The following is a 13,643-nucleotide window of genomic DNA, read 5'->3' on the forward strand; positions in this document are numbered from 1 at the left end:
GTATTGGTGAGGATGGGTTACTAACATTACCCACTACTATTTTGTGGATACTATATTAGTAGTATTTGTTTTATGAAACTAGTGCATCTGTGTTTGGTTCATATATGTTTGAAACTATAATGTTCTCTGGGTGGTGAATTGTTTCCTTAACCACTTTTTAAAGTTTTTGTTTTAAATCTATTTCGTGAGATATTAGACACAAGCTTGTTTCCAAGTTCCATTTCCTTGGAATACTTTTTGTTTACATTTTTTTTTCCAATGAGAGGTTGTATACGTTTTTGATGATAAGGTGCATTTCTTAGAGGCAACAATTAGATTCTGTGATTTTAATTTTTGGTTGTGTATGTGTGTGGTGTTTCTGTGTCTTGTTGTTGTTGCTGTTACTTTCTTTTTTGAAATAGGACCTCACTATGCAGTCCTAGCTACCTGCCCTGAAACTAGGTAGACTGGAGTAGGCTTCTTGAGCTCACAGAGACTTTCTGCCTTTGTTTTCTGAGTGCTAGGATGAAGTATGCACCACAACATCTGGCTGGATCCTGTTTAATTTAATCTTCTAGTCTGTCTTTCAGCTGAGAAATGTAGACCACTAATATTGACTCATTACTGAAATGTTACTAATTCCAGAGTCATATTTACAATGTTTGTGTGTGTGTGTGTGTGTTTCTTATTCTTTATTTGCTTATGTTCTATTCCAATGTGATTCGGTATTTCCTTTAGCACTACAAATGTATTTATTTTCTTTAGTTGGAAGGATTTCTTCAAGAATCCCTGTAGAGCTAAGTAGTCATGTATTTTTTTAGTCTATTTTTATTGTGGTAAGCTTTTTCTGTTTCAGTTATGACCAACAGTTTTACTGTGTATGGTAGTCGGTGTTGGTAACTGTCATTCAGAACTTGAAACATATCACTCTAAAAACTCCTGTTGAAAAATCTGATGTTATTATGATAGGTTTGCTTTTCTGTGTGACTTCTTGTTTCTCGTAACTTCCAAATATCCATTTGTCTTCTGTACATTTAGCGATTTGTCTATAATATAATGTAGGGAGGTTATCTTACCTTTTTAGTATCCTATAGTGGGGTGGTTTGAATGAAAATGGCCCCTATAGGCCATTATTTGAAAGGATTAAGAATCTGGCCTTGTTGGAGTAGGTATGGCCTTACTGAAGCAAGTGTGTCACTTGGGATAAGCTATGAGGTTTCAGCAATTCAAGCCACATCCAGCAGCTCTCTCTCTCCCTAATGATCAGATGTAGAACTTTTAGCTCTGCCTCCAGCACCATCTCTGCCTGAGTGCTACCATGCTTCCCACTATAATGATGATGGACTAAACCTCTGAACCTGTAAGCCAGTCCTAATGAAATGTCTTCCTGTTTAGCTGCCATGTTCATGACATTCCTTCACAACAATGGAAATTATAACAAAGACAGAAGTTGGTAGTGGGGACTGTGGTATTACTGTTATAAGCTTGACCACGTTTTTGTGTGAAGGAATATAGAACACTTTTGGACTTTGTACTAGAAAAACAACTCAACACTTTAAGTGGACTTAATGGGCCATACTAATAAGAGCATGGAAGACAGTGGTTCTGATGTTGATTTGAACTGTGGGTTCTGGTTCAAGAGTTTTCATAGGAGAAGGTTATTAATATGTGGCCTAGAGATCACTCTTGTGATGTTTTTTGAAGAATATGGCTGCTTTCTGCCCTTATCCATAAATTCTGCCTGAGGCTAAATTGAAGAGTTCTACATTAACAATGCATGCATGGGAGATTTCCAGACAGTCAAGTATTGACTATGTTGTTTGGTTATTAGTGGCCACATTTATAATGCAAACAAGCAAGCTGAGCAAGGAAAAATACAAAACGAACAGTTTAAGGAGTAAAGGAACACTAAGAATAAAGGGCCAGATCTTACCCAGCTAAGCTTCCAACTTGTGAAAAGGAATTAAAGAAGAGTTTAGATCACATACCTTTAATCACAGCACTCAGGAGGCAGAGGCAGGTGGATTTCAGAGTCTATAGTCAGCCTGATTTCCAGATTGAGTTCTAGAACAGCCAAGCTTAGGCTGTGAAGGAAACCATCAAAACCAGAAAGCTGATGTAGATGTAATTGAATGAGGGGGTTATGTTCCAGCCCCAACAAGCAGAAGAGCTTGGCAGCTTTAGCTACTTGGTTATGGCTTTGGAGTCAAGGATAAAAGAAGGGGCAGGGGTTATAGAATCTCTTTCTGTAACTAAGGAAAGCAGCTGAGTCCAGTCATGTTGCAGGGGTGTCCCTGGATTGAGGCCTAGGGAGGTCATTGTATGAAGCTATAAAGTGACGCCTAGATTGCCATGGAGACCACAAGATGTTTGAGATGCCAGTCATGGGATATCTGCTGAGGAGAGCTGCTAAAAGGGACTGGAACTAGCTCAAAAAAGAGAAATGTATTTGGTGTAGGAGGTCTTTCTGTTTATGTGTTGCTTTCATTGGCTAAAGAATAAAGAAACTGCTTTGGGCCTAATAGGGCAGAACTTAGGTAGGTGGAGAAGATAGAACTGAATGCTGGAAAGAAGAGCAGAGAGAGAGACGCCATGGATCTCCTGCCTGAGACGGACGCTGGTTAGAATCTTGCTGGTAAGCCATAGTCATGTGGCGATATACAGATTAATAGAAATGGGTTAAATTAAAATGTAAAAATTAGCCAATAAGAAGTTAGAGCTAATGGGCCAGACAGTGTTTAAATGAATACAGTTTCTATGTGATTATTTTGGGTGTAAGCTAGCTGGGTGGCCAGGATGACAAGCAGCCTGCTCCTCCTGTTACATGTATTGCAGTCAACAAAGTTGAAAGAGCTGGAGATCTGAAGAGCATTTTGGCATCAGACATGGAGATGCAGTGTTCGGAGTTTACCCAGGTGGTTTTTGGTCTTGCTTTGGTCTAGTATTTCCTTACTATGTTCCATTTCCTCCCTTTTGTTTGTTGGAAGTTTGTGATCTACTTTCTCATTTTGATTTTATAGGAGATAATAGTTGAGATTTCCATAAGCATCAGTGACTTTGAGGTTTATACTTTTAAATAAGTTTGAAACTGTTATAGACTATGGGGACTTTTGGAGCTAAAGGAGTGAGTACAATTTTGAGTTGATATGGCTATGATCCTATGGGGGCCAAGGAATGGACAGAGGTTGTTTGAACTAAAATGGCTCACATAGTCTCACAGTGAGTAGCATTATTTGAACAGATTAGGACATGTGGTCTTGTTGGAGGAAGTGTGTCACTAAGGGTGGGCTCTGAGGTTTCAGAAGCTCAAGCCAGGCCCAGTGGCTCACTCTCTCTTCGTGTTGCCTGCTGATCCAGATGTAGAACTCTGAGCTCCTTCTCTGGCACCATGTCTGCCCGAGTGCTGCCATGCTTCCCACCATGATGATGATGTACTAAACCTCTGAACCTGTAAGTTAGCTCCCATTATATGTTGTCCTCTATAAGAGGTGGGATGTTCATGGTGTCTCTTTACAGCAACAGAAACCCTAAGTCACACAGATCTACAATGTTCTACACATGCTTTCTTGGTATTTTGTCCTACCTTGATTCATTATACTAGTGAGGTCTCCATGGAGCTAATAAACTTTTGATTATTTTACTTGCAGCATGTTAATTTGTAATTCTTTTCACTATTTCTCTTTTTTTAGATTTTTCTTTGTTATTGTTTTTATTGAGCTATATGTTTTTCCTTTATTGAATTCTACCTTCATATCCTATTTTGATTTCCTTTTCCAGTTGCTTGTGTTTTCTTAAATTTATTCAGGAGTTTGTATACTCTCTGATTTCTTTGAAAATAATTATTCTTTTGAATTCTTTGTTGGAAATTTCATCTCATTCACTCTTATTTGAGGATTTTACTGAGATTAATCATTTTTGAAGGAGATATGATACCTTGGTATTTCATAATTTTGAGTTAGATGCTAATTCACTATTTGGATTTTTTAAAAGATATTTTTATTTTTTGTATCTGGGTTTTTGCCTGAATGTATGTCTAAGAACCACATGCATATCAGGTGCCCATGGAGGCCAGAAAAAGGAGATCAAATACCCTGGAACAGGAGCTATAAACAGTTGTAATCCCCTTTGTGAGTTCAAGGATTCAAGCAAGGGTCTCCTCTTAACCTCTTAGCCATCTCTTGTGCCCAGATTGTTGTTTCAATCATTGCTCTTCTTTCAGTGGAAATGTCTGCAGTGTTCAAGAGGAACTAGGTTGCAGTATGGATGAAGTGCTGCCTTTTCCTACTAGCCCTCTGTTCAGAACACCAAGCTCAGTCTCTGGTACTCTCTTAAAATAATACTCTTGGGGCTGCCTTATTCTGGCCTTATTCTACATGTGGTCATAGATACACATGTAGGCAAAATACCTGGACACATAAAAGCAAAACAAAGAAATACTGCCTGACTGGAAGTTGAAACCTCAACTCTTTCAGCATTTATTTCTAGGTTCCCAGGTACTTGTCAACATTCCTGCATGGTCAAATCACAGATGCTTGTCCCATCAGTGGGGGTCATGGTCATATGTGCTCATCGTAAATCTGGTGGTCCTTCAAGGTCAAGTAGTGAAGGTTGTCCTTGCCTCTGGGTAGTCCTTTGTAACTCTGGGGTCTCATGAAAGATACTAGTCAAACCTCTTGGCTTCCTTCAGGAGGATGACTTCTAATGTACTGTTTCTCCTAAGGAAACCTTTGTGAGGCTGGGTTGCTAATGCTGGTCCCCACTTTGTGGATCAGGATGCAGATGTTAGTCCCCACACTTGGGCAGTCCTTCCTGATATCCGGAGTGCTGCTTGAAACCTGAGTCTGTGTTCTATACAGACATTGTCTTTCATCAGTTTTATATCTTGCTATATCCTGGGCCACTTTCAAAGACAGAGTTAGGGGTTAGGAGTTCAGAAAAAGAGATACAAACATTTAAGTTAGCTGGAAAAAATAATAAGCAAGAAGATACTAGTGAATAGGAAGAAAACAATAAAATTGCTATCAATAGCAAGCATTTTTTTTTTAAAAAAATAAGAACAATCTCATGGTTAATCTAAGAAGAAATGTTAAAAAGCAATTTTAAAAATTTAACCATAAACTAATAAATTTTAAAACTAAGAGTACAATTTTTTTTTGTGGGGGAGGTTTTGAGACAGGGTTTCTGGAACTAACTCTGTAGACCAAGCTGGCCTTGAACATACAGAGATCCACCTGCCTCTGCCTCCCCAGAGTGCTGGGATTAAAGATGTGTGCCACTACTTCCCAGCTAAAAGTATAATTTTTAAAAATTTTAATTGCCTCTGTTGATACAAGGAAACACAGAAAACTCATCTTTACAATAAACATGGGATAATATAATCTATATTAAAGATGATGAAGATACAAGCTGTAGAGTAGGAGAAAGTATCTGCAAACCACATCTATGAATGATTAGTTCCTCCAACATATAAAGAACTTGAAAATATTAACAGTTAAAAAGCATTCATCATTAGAAGACAGGCCACTGATCTGACACATCTCACCAAAGGCATTATACAGATGTCTAATAAAAGCAAATGGAAGTGTGCTCTGATGTTATCAGTCATTAATGCTGAATGTACTTCATCAATTCAGACCTCTGTGTTATCTCTATACACTTAACAGCAAAATATTAAAACCACCTAATGCTTGCTAGGAATCAGAGAAACTAGATCACCCATACAGTGCTAGTGGGAATGTAACATGATACAGCTACCATGTGATCTTCTAATAACCTATCCATTACAAGGAATACCTTATAATCCTGCAATTACATGCTTAGGAACTTATACCAGAAAAATAAAAATCTATATTCACACAAAAATTACTAAGAATACTCATAACACCTTTTTGCATAGGCAGGAAACTAGATATAGCCCAAATGTTCTTCAACAGGAGAATAGTTAAAAGGTTTCCAACCAGGGAATGTCAGTAGTAAAACAGCAACACGGGATACAAGGATGACTCTCAAAGCATAAAGCAAATTTTAAGTAAGTATTAAGACTAAACTTGTGGGGGGGGCAAGTCCTGCTGATAGAGCCCCTACCCCAAAAAGACCACAGTATGTGCCTGGAAACACATTTCTGAACTGACAAAATTTTATATATGGAGTATGATTGGCAGAGAAGACAGGACTAGGCTATATGTTAGGGTACAGGCAGGGAATAAAAAAGTGGTTACATGAGGGATCTTTGTGGGATTGGAAGTGTTCAGTTCCATAACTGTGAAAGTATGAATATATAAGAGCAATAAAATTTCATATAAATTTATATACACATACGGCAGAGGCAGGATGATCAAAATTTCAAAGTCATCCTCAGCTATACAGAAGCTGAAGGCCTGTTTGGAATGCCTGGCTGAGCCTGGAGAAGTGAGGAGTAGGACGACGATGGTGACAAGAAAGACTGCTACGACCGCAGTACCAGACAGCACAGCTCAGGGGCGGAGAGCGCATGCTAGCGTGCACAACCTCTCGGGTTGACTCACAGTAAAGCTACCCCACTATAAACACACAACAATCATAATAACAAAAACCCATTGTAAAGAGGGGGAAAGTGTATGTAAAGATGAAACAGGGCTAGGGATGTACTTCTGTGGTAGAGTATGCCCTGGGTTCAATTCCCAAAACAGGAGAAAAAAAGAAAAAAATTGATAAAATGTTTATAATTGTTAAAGATGGGCAATAAGCATATATGGTGTAGGAGATCCTTCTGTTTAGTGTTGTTTTCATTGGCTAATCAATAAAGAAACTGCTTGGCCTGATAGGGCAGAACTTAGGTAGGCAGAGAAGACAGAACAGAATTCTGGGAAGAAGAAAGCAGAGTCAGAGAGCCACCATGGAGATGCCAGGTCAGACATGCTGAATCTTTCCTGGTAAGCCACAACCTCGTGGTGAACACAGATTAATAGAAATCGGTTAAATCAAGATATGAGAGATAGCCAATAGGAGGCTAGAGCTAATGGCCAAGCAGTGTTTTAATTAATACAGTTTCTGTGTGATTATTTTGGGTGTAAGCTAGCCAGGCGGGTAGAACAAATGGTCCCTCTTTCCATCAACATATATAGGACATTTTATGATTTCCTTTACATGTTGTACTTTTAAAATACTACAAAAGAAAAATTTGAAAATACATTCAAAATACCTCAATATTATCTCCAGGCTTTTTACTCACCAATATATTAAAGTTTCTCTTGTCTTAAATAAAATCTTAAAAGATGGTAGCACTAATTCTACATTTTTGCTTTTCAAACTTATAAAAGCCAAATGTTGTCTCCAGAAACCTAGTTACTGTTCCTGCTCCCCTTCCACTGGAATCTGAGCAGGCAGGTCCACAAAGTTCAAGGCTCAGTTGTGGGTATTCTCTTTGGCCTCTACCTGCAGAACCAATATCACGAGGCAGAAGCAGGAGGATGCTTCATGTTTCATACCAGCCCAGGTCATAGACTAAGGCTCCTTTCAAACAGAAGTTCTTGTTAGCCAAACTTTCCACAGAGGTTTGAGGAATAGGATAGGAAGATTATACCTCACAATTGCTATGATCTCCAGTGAAGATCAATCTTAGGAGCTTTAGACAAGCATATTAGTTATGGATTGGATTTTTCTTTCTTTATTTTCTTTTCTTTGTTTTTTTGAGACAGGAATTCTCTGTGTAACCTTGGCTGTCCTGGAACTTGCTTTGTAGATTAGGCTGGCCTCGAACTCACAGAGATCTGCCTGCCTGGAGTGGCATTCCATCACTCTGTCTAGTCAATTCATTAAAAGTAAGCATCCTCCATCCAAGGAGCCATCACAGAGAGCATGAACACTAGAAGATGAGGATTAGAGGCAATTTCAGAAACACCTCAATCTCGCCAAGTCTGCTATTTAGTCCCTCTCAAATTTTGTGTTTCATACCCTTAAAGAAAACTGCAGCTGAACTCAGGAATGAAGGCACCACCTTAGATCTTCCTCCTCCCTTGGCCAGCACCAAAGAGATAATAATGATGTGTTTCTCCGGGGTCTGTTTTTTGTTCCAACCCTAGCAAACATTAGTAATTAATACCTTTTAACTATGCTATTACCACAGATGTGTAACTGTTCTCTCTGATTCTAGTTATGTTCATCATATCTGATACTCACAGTGCAGCCTGAGAAATCTTTGGAAAGGCTGTGGGAAAGAGAGGGGAAGAGAGAAAGGAAGGAACAGAGGGAGGGGTGTATCTCAGTCACCGTTCCTTTTTGTTGTTGTTTTTCAAGACAGGGTTTTTCTATTGTAGCCCTGGCTGTGTTGGGCTTTGTAGACCAGGCTGGCCTCGAACATTTCTGCCCTGAGTGCTGGGATTAACAATGTGCTCCACTACCACCCAATCAAAAGTCAAAATTTTTTCCTTCCTACTTTGTATAGGTAGGAGCAATTTTTCACTAAGCAAACCAGGACAGCACAGATCCTGGGCAAAAGGATCCAAAATCTGTAACATTTATCCTTTGTGTAATACCTATCCTTTGTTCTGAAGCAGACAGGCATCCTCTCGATGGAAACAAACATAGCCACCAGTATCTTGGAACTCATATTCCATCAGCTCCCCCAGAAAAGGAAAGTTATCAGTATTTCTAGTGATGGACTTGCAGGACCGAGTCCCTTGACCAAGAGTAGAATGTATGCATATAGACTGTATTAAGAAGAAAATGACAATAACCTAAAAAAGGAAAATAGTCATACCAAAATCGTTTCAGGATCCTTCAGGGTCAAGCATATTCTCACTATAATAGCTCATCTCTTCCTATTATTTTCCTCAGCCATTCTGAATGTCTGTGTGCCTTGTCTTCCCATACAATATTCCCTTTGTCTAAAGTACTCTTCTTTCTTTCCCTTCCCACCTCCTCACTTGGCTACCTTCCATCTTCCAATGGTTTCTTCAATATGCTTTCTCAGGAGGGTTTCTCTTACAACTGCAATTTCTGTATCATATCATATCTTCTCTACTATTACACTCATTTAGGCTTTGTAAGGACTTCCTCTTTTTCAAAACAGGGTCTCCCTACATAGCCCAGGCTGGCCTGGAAACTACAGTCTTCCAGCTTCTGCTTCCTGAGTGCAGGATTTACAGGCATGTGCCACCGTTGTCATCAAGGACTACTTTCTTTGTCTGTCTGTCTGTCTGTCTGTCTGTCTGTCTCTCTCTCTCTCTCTCTTTCTCTCTCTCTCTATCTCTCTTTCTCTCTCTCTCTTTCTTTCTTCTCTCTCTCTCTCTCTCTCTCTCTCTCTCTCTCTCTCTCTCTCTCTCTCTTTCTTTCGTTGTTGTTTTTGTTTTTCCGAGACAAGGTTTCTCTGTAGCTTTTCAGCCTGTCCTGAAACTAGCTCTTGTAGACCAGGCTGGCCTCAAACTCACAGAGATCCGCCTGCCTCTGCCTCCTGAGTGCTGCGATTAAAGGAGTATTTTCTCAATTCTCTAAATGTCTTGCAAGAGTTCTTTGAGAACTGGGACTGACTGCATCACTTTCATAGTGAGATTCTACAGACCAGGTTAGCATATGTAAATTTTTAAAAGGTCTTAAAAATTGATATGCTGGAAGAACCATAGATAAAACTAAATCAAGAAACAAAAGAATCATAGATAATAATGGATACAATTTATTAGTTTATGTAATTTACATCTTAACATGTATTCTTTCAACACACATCAATCCTATAAAGTAGGAGTTACTTTGATGTTCATTTTGCTACTACTAAAAAAAAAACCCACCACATCAACAACAAAAATCTTCTAGGGAGCAGCTGGAGAGAAGGCTAAGTCATCAAGAGCACTTACTACTCTCATAGGGGACTCAGGCTTGATCCCAGCACCCACATCAGGCAACTCACAAGTGCTTGTGGCTCCTGGGATCTTATGCCCTCTTCAGGTCTCTGAGGGCACCAACACACATGGTGCAAAACTTATGAAGGCACATATACTCATACAGAAATAAAACAAACAAATCTTAAATAATAATTTTAAAAAAGGAAAAATAAACTGTAGGCTAAAGAGATGGTTAGATAATTAAAAGCACTGATTGTTGCTCTCACAGAGGACTCCTTCGATTCCCAGCGCCCTCAGGGTGGTGTCCCATCAGATTCGGTTAGGCTGTCAGGCCCTGAACCCCAGGGACCATCCTGCATCCACTCTGATTGCAAGCATGTGCTTCATCTAGACACGGGTTCTAAGAGACTGGAGTCTGGCCCTTATGCTTACATAGCACACATTTTACCCACCTAAGTATGAAGATTCTTAAAGATAATAAGGGCTGAGAATGTTGTTCAATACTAAAGCACACATATAACACGCATGGCCCTGGGTTTGACTTCCAACACAAGAGATAAAAGACACAAATCAACATTAAAGAAAAGTAAATACAGGCAGTAGTGTGCACACACTTATATCCGGCACTCGGAAGGCAGAGGCAGGCGGTTTTCTGAGTTCGAGGCCAACATGGTCTACAAAACAAGATTCAGGACAGCCAGGCTACAAAGAGAAATCTTGTCTAGAAAAACCACATATGTGTGTGAGTGTGCTTCCTTCTTCCCTGTACAGTGTTAGAAATGTTTATTAGTGAAACCAAAAATTTACCCCTTAATTAAAGAAGTAGATGACAACCAAGGAAAACTTTGAAGGTTAAGACTACAGTGATGTGATCTGATAAGGGGAAATATAGCCCCAGTAAGAATTCGGGGTCAAGGAAAGGATAAGACAAAAAAAGAGAATAAATCTTAACTTTTCATGACAATGCTGTGATTCATATTCTCTTAAAATTGTGGTACTTTTTCAAAATGCCATCCAAACGTATTTTGCCTTTATAGAAAAGGAAACCTAACTAAAAAGAAAGGAGCCCTCTGGCTCCATTTCATGCTGTTAGGTGATTATCAAGCAGGAAGCAGAGCCTGTGCTCTTTAATTACGGCCCATATAATTTTTATATTACTAAGTAATACCATGTCTACATAGTGGTCAAGACTGATCAGTCTAGCTTACTTGTAGCCCCTCGTATCTGCTGTTTATAGACATGATATTTAAAAGCCTAGTTTAATAAACAAACACAGCTTTATCCTGGGCAAAAGGTCATAGCACTTGCAGTGAAACATGATAATTCCATAAAAAGATGCAAATATAATTTCAGAATCCTGAGGTAAGAGTCTCACCTTCCACTGTATCTTTAAAAATGCCCACTCTAGGTATTTTTATATCCTCACCCTTTACAGCTCATTACAGAGGAACTATCAATCAGTTCTACAGCATCCTTAAAACATTTTAAATGGGCCAGTGTGGTTTCTTATCACATCCCCATCTTCTCCCATTACTCCCTTTACTTTAGGATCTAAAACTCGGGCATTATTTTCTAAACATATGCTACTCACCATGCTGGGGACTATATAACTTTTTGTTTTTACCAAAATGGTACCCTTTGGGTTTCGACTGTATCAGGCTTTCCTTAAACTTGAACTCTGACAGAGCTTAACCAGCAGGCCGAGTTAAACAGAAAAACACTTTTAAAAATTATCTTCTTTGTAATTATTTTTGTCACTTTACATTTGCTAGATTACCAATGAAAGTGAATTAACTTCTTTCCATTACCAAGTTGGTTCAGAAATGAACGAGAGCAGACACTTGGAGACAGGGACATGTTCTGTGTGTTCACTGTCTCAATTTCCAAAACACACAGTGAAAATACTCCTGAAATTTCAAAAGTTTTCTTTCTTTCTTCTTTTAAACTCATATCCTGCATTCCTAGACTAGGACTTGGGGTCTGGGTTGACAGATCTGTGGTGGCCGAGGAGCCTCTGGCCTTTAACATTTTCATAAATTATGATGATCATTGAACTGTGTTAAAAATTGGCAGCAGTATTACAGTTGCTTTGAGTATTTAAACTGTTTGAGGTAATGTGAATCCATGAGTCTAAAATGGGGTACACGCTCATGAGATTTCTGGTATTGAACACACACACACAATTTAATGGCACCATCTTGATTAGAGTTTCTAACTGTTCCTCTCACTAGTGGAGAGTAAGTAGTCGATTTGTCCTGGGATGGGAGGCGGTGACAGACCTGGACGGCCAGGCTTTAATTTTTATCATTATCAAACAATGGCTTCCAACAGAAAAGAACTATTACCTCTACCATGGGTCAGTGGGTCCCTGAGGAAGTGGGCCATGAGCACTGAGGCAGAATGTTCTAGGTGTCTTTACCAGCTGCTACACACATGCGCCCTAGTGCCTGGAGCTGTCGTTAGACAAAGGGCTGACCTGTCTACCAGTGTCTGTGTAACCCGGACCGCTGGCCTGAAGCTGTGTCTGCTCCAGGAAAGGAAGTGGTCCTCACACCCGGCCGTTCCGGGGCTCTGGGGGCCCCCTGGCTGGTGCAGCGGGAGGCTGGGGAGCAATGGGAGCCCCGGGAGCAGCGGGAGCCCCGGGGAGCAGCGGGAGCCCGGGGAGCAGCGGCGGCCCGGGGAGCAGCTTACCGCGGTGGAGCCTTTCTTCACAGCTTCCTGAGCATACTCCACTTGGAAAAGGTGTCCGTCTGGAGAGAAGACGGTGATTGCCCTGTCGTACCGAGAAGCCATCACGATGGACTTCGAAGATTCTACCACACCTCAAAAGCCGCCTAGAACGAGGCTGGAGCCCACGCGCCACCACGTGCCAACTCTGCTAACTCCCGGAAGTGGGTGCACAGGAAGGAACTTTCTCGCGCTCCCAACCGCCTCCAGGAAGTCCCGGAGTTGGAGTTTCAGACTTTGGTCCCGCCCCCAGGTTTGGGCGCCCTGACTGCCTCCCAAGTCCTACTTGCCTAGGAGACCTGGCCTGAACGATAGGGAGGATGGACTTAACATGTGTGCTCTTCAAAGGATCTGTGAGTTCGAGGCCAACCTGGTCTACAGAGTGAGTTCCAGGTCAGTCAGAGCTACACGGAAAAACCTTGTCCCAAATAAAACAAGACAAAACAACAACAAAAAGGTGGATGTTTGGTTTGGTGATAGACTTTGAATCTAGCATACTGCACAGGCCACACACAGGATGTGCCCCCAAGACACATCCCTAGCTTTTTCAAATTTTGAGAAAATCGTACTAAGTTGCCCAGGGTGGCAAAGAAATAGTGATTTTCCAAATGTTGTTGCTTCTTCCTCCTCTGCCAACTCTGTAAACAAAATGGAGTTTATGAGCAAATAAGACATAGTTCTACAGGCAAGAACTAAGATAATACTGTTTAATTAAAGAAAAAATTTAAAAGTCCAAAGATATGGCTTAAATATTTGAAACTGAGCTGTAGAAAATTTATATGTAACCTGGTGCAACATTACTGCCCGTGGAACAAATCCTTGTCCTTATCAGTAAGATGGGAATCTTAAAAATCTGCAGCAATGAGTTGTGAGATTAAAATTTGTTTATAGGTGTAATAACTTAAAATGGTGCCAGATGGGCACTAGCAGGCAGGTACATTTAGCTATTATTACATCACATGTATTTTTATTAGATACCATTTTCCATAGGGAAGACTCTTAAAATTGTGAAATCAACTTTAACTAAAATGGAAAAAGAAATGTCACAAAGAAGGGAAACTCGTTTCTCTCAGGTCAAAATCCTAGATTCCAGTAGGCTTCTAAAAGTAGCTGGTAGTCATC

General features: G+C 40.1%; 1 protein-coding gene across 2 annotated transcripts in view; it reads right to left on the reverse strand.

Annotated features, from left to right (window-relative positions):
* The window catches only part of Psma8 (proteasome 20S subunit alpha 8), a 53,787-nt gene extending 41,200 nt beyond the window's left edge, over positions 1-12,587 (reverse strand). For both annotated transcript variants that reach the window (XM_057789150.1, XM_057789149.1), the window contains exon 1: positions 12,486-12,587. In XM_057789150.1, coding sequence (XP_057645133.1) covers positions 12,486-12,587 — 102 coding nt within the window. The remainder of the gene's footprint in view (positions 1-12,485) is intronic.
* Positions 12,588-13,643: the final 1,056 nt, after the last annotated feature.

This window comes from Chionomys nivalis, chromosome 14 (genome assembly GCF_950005125.1).
Source record: "Chionomys nivalis chromosome 14, mChiNiv1.1, whole genome shotgun sequence".
Classification (NCBI taxonomy): Eukaryota; Metazoa; Chordata; class Mammalia; order Rodentia; family Cricetidae; genus Chionomys; species Chionomys nivalis.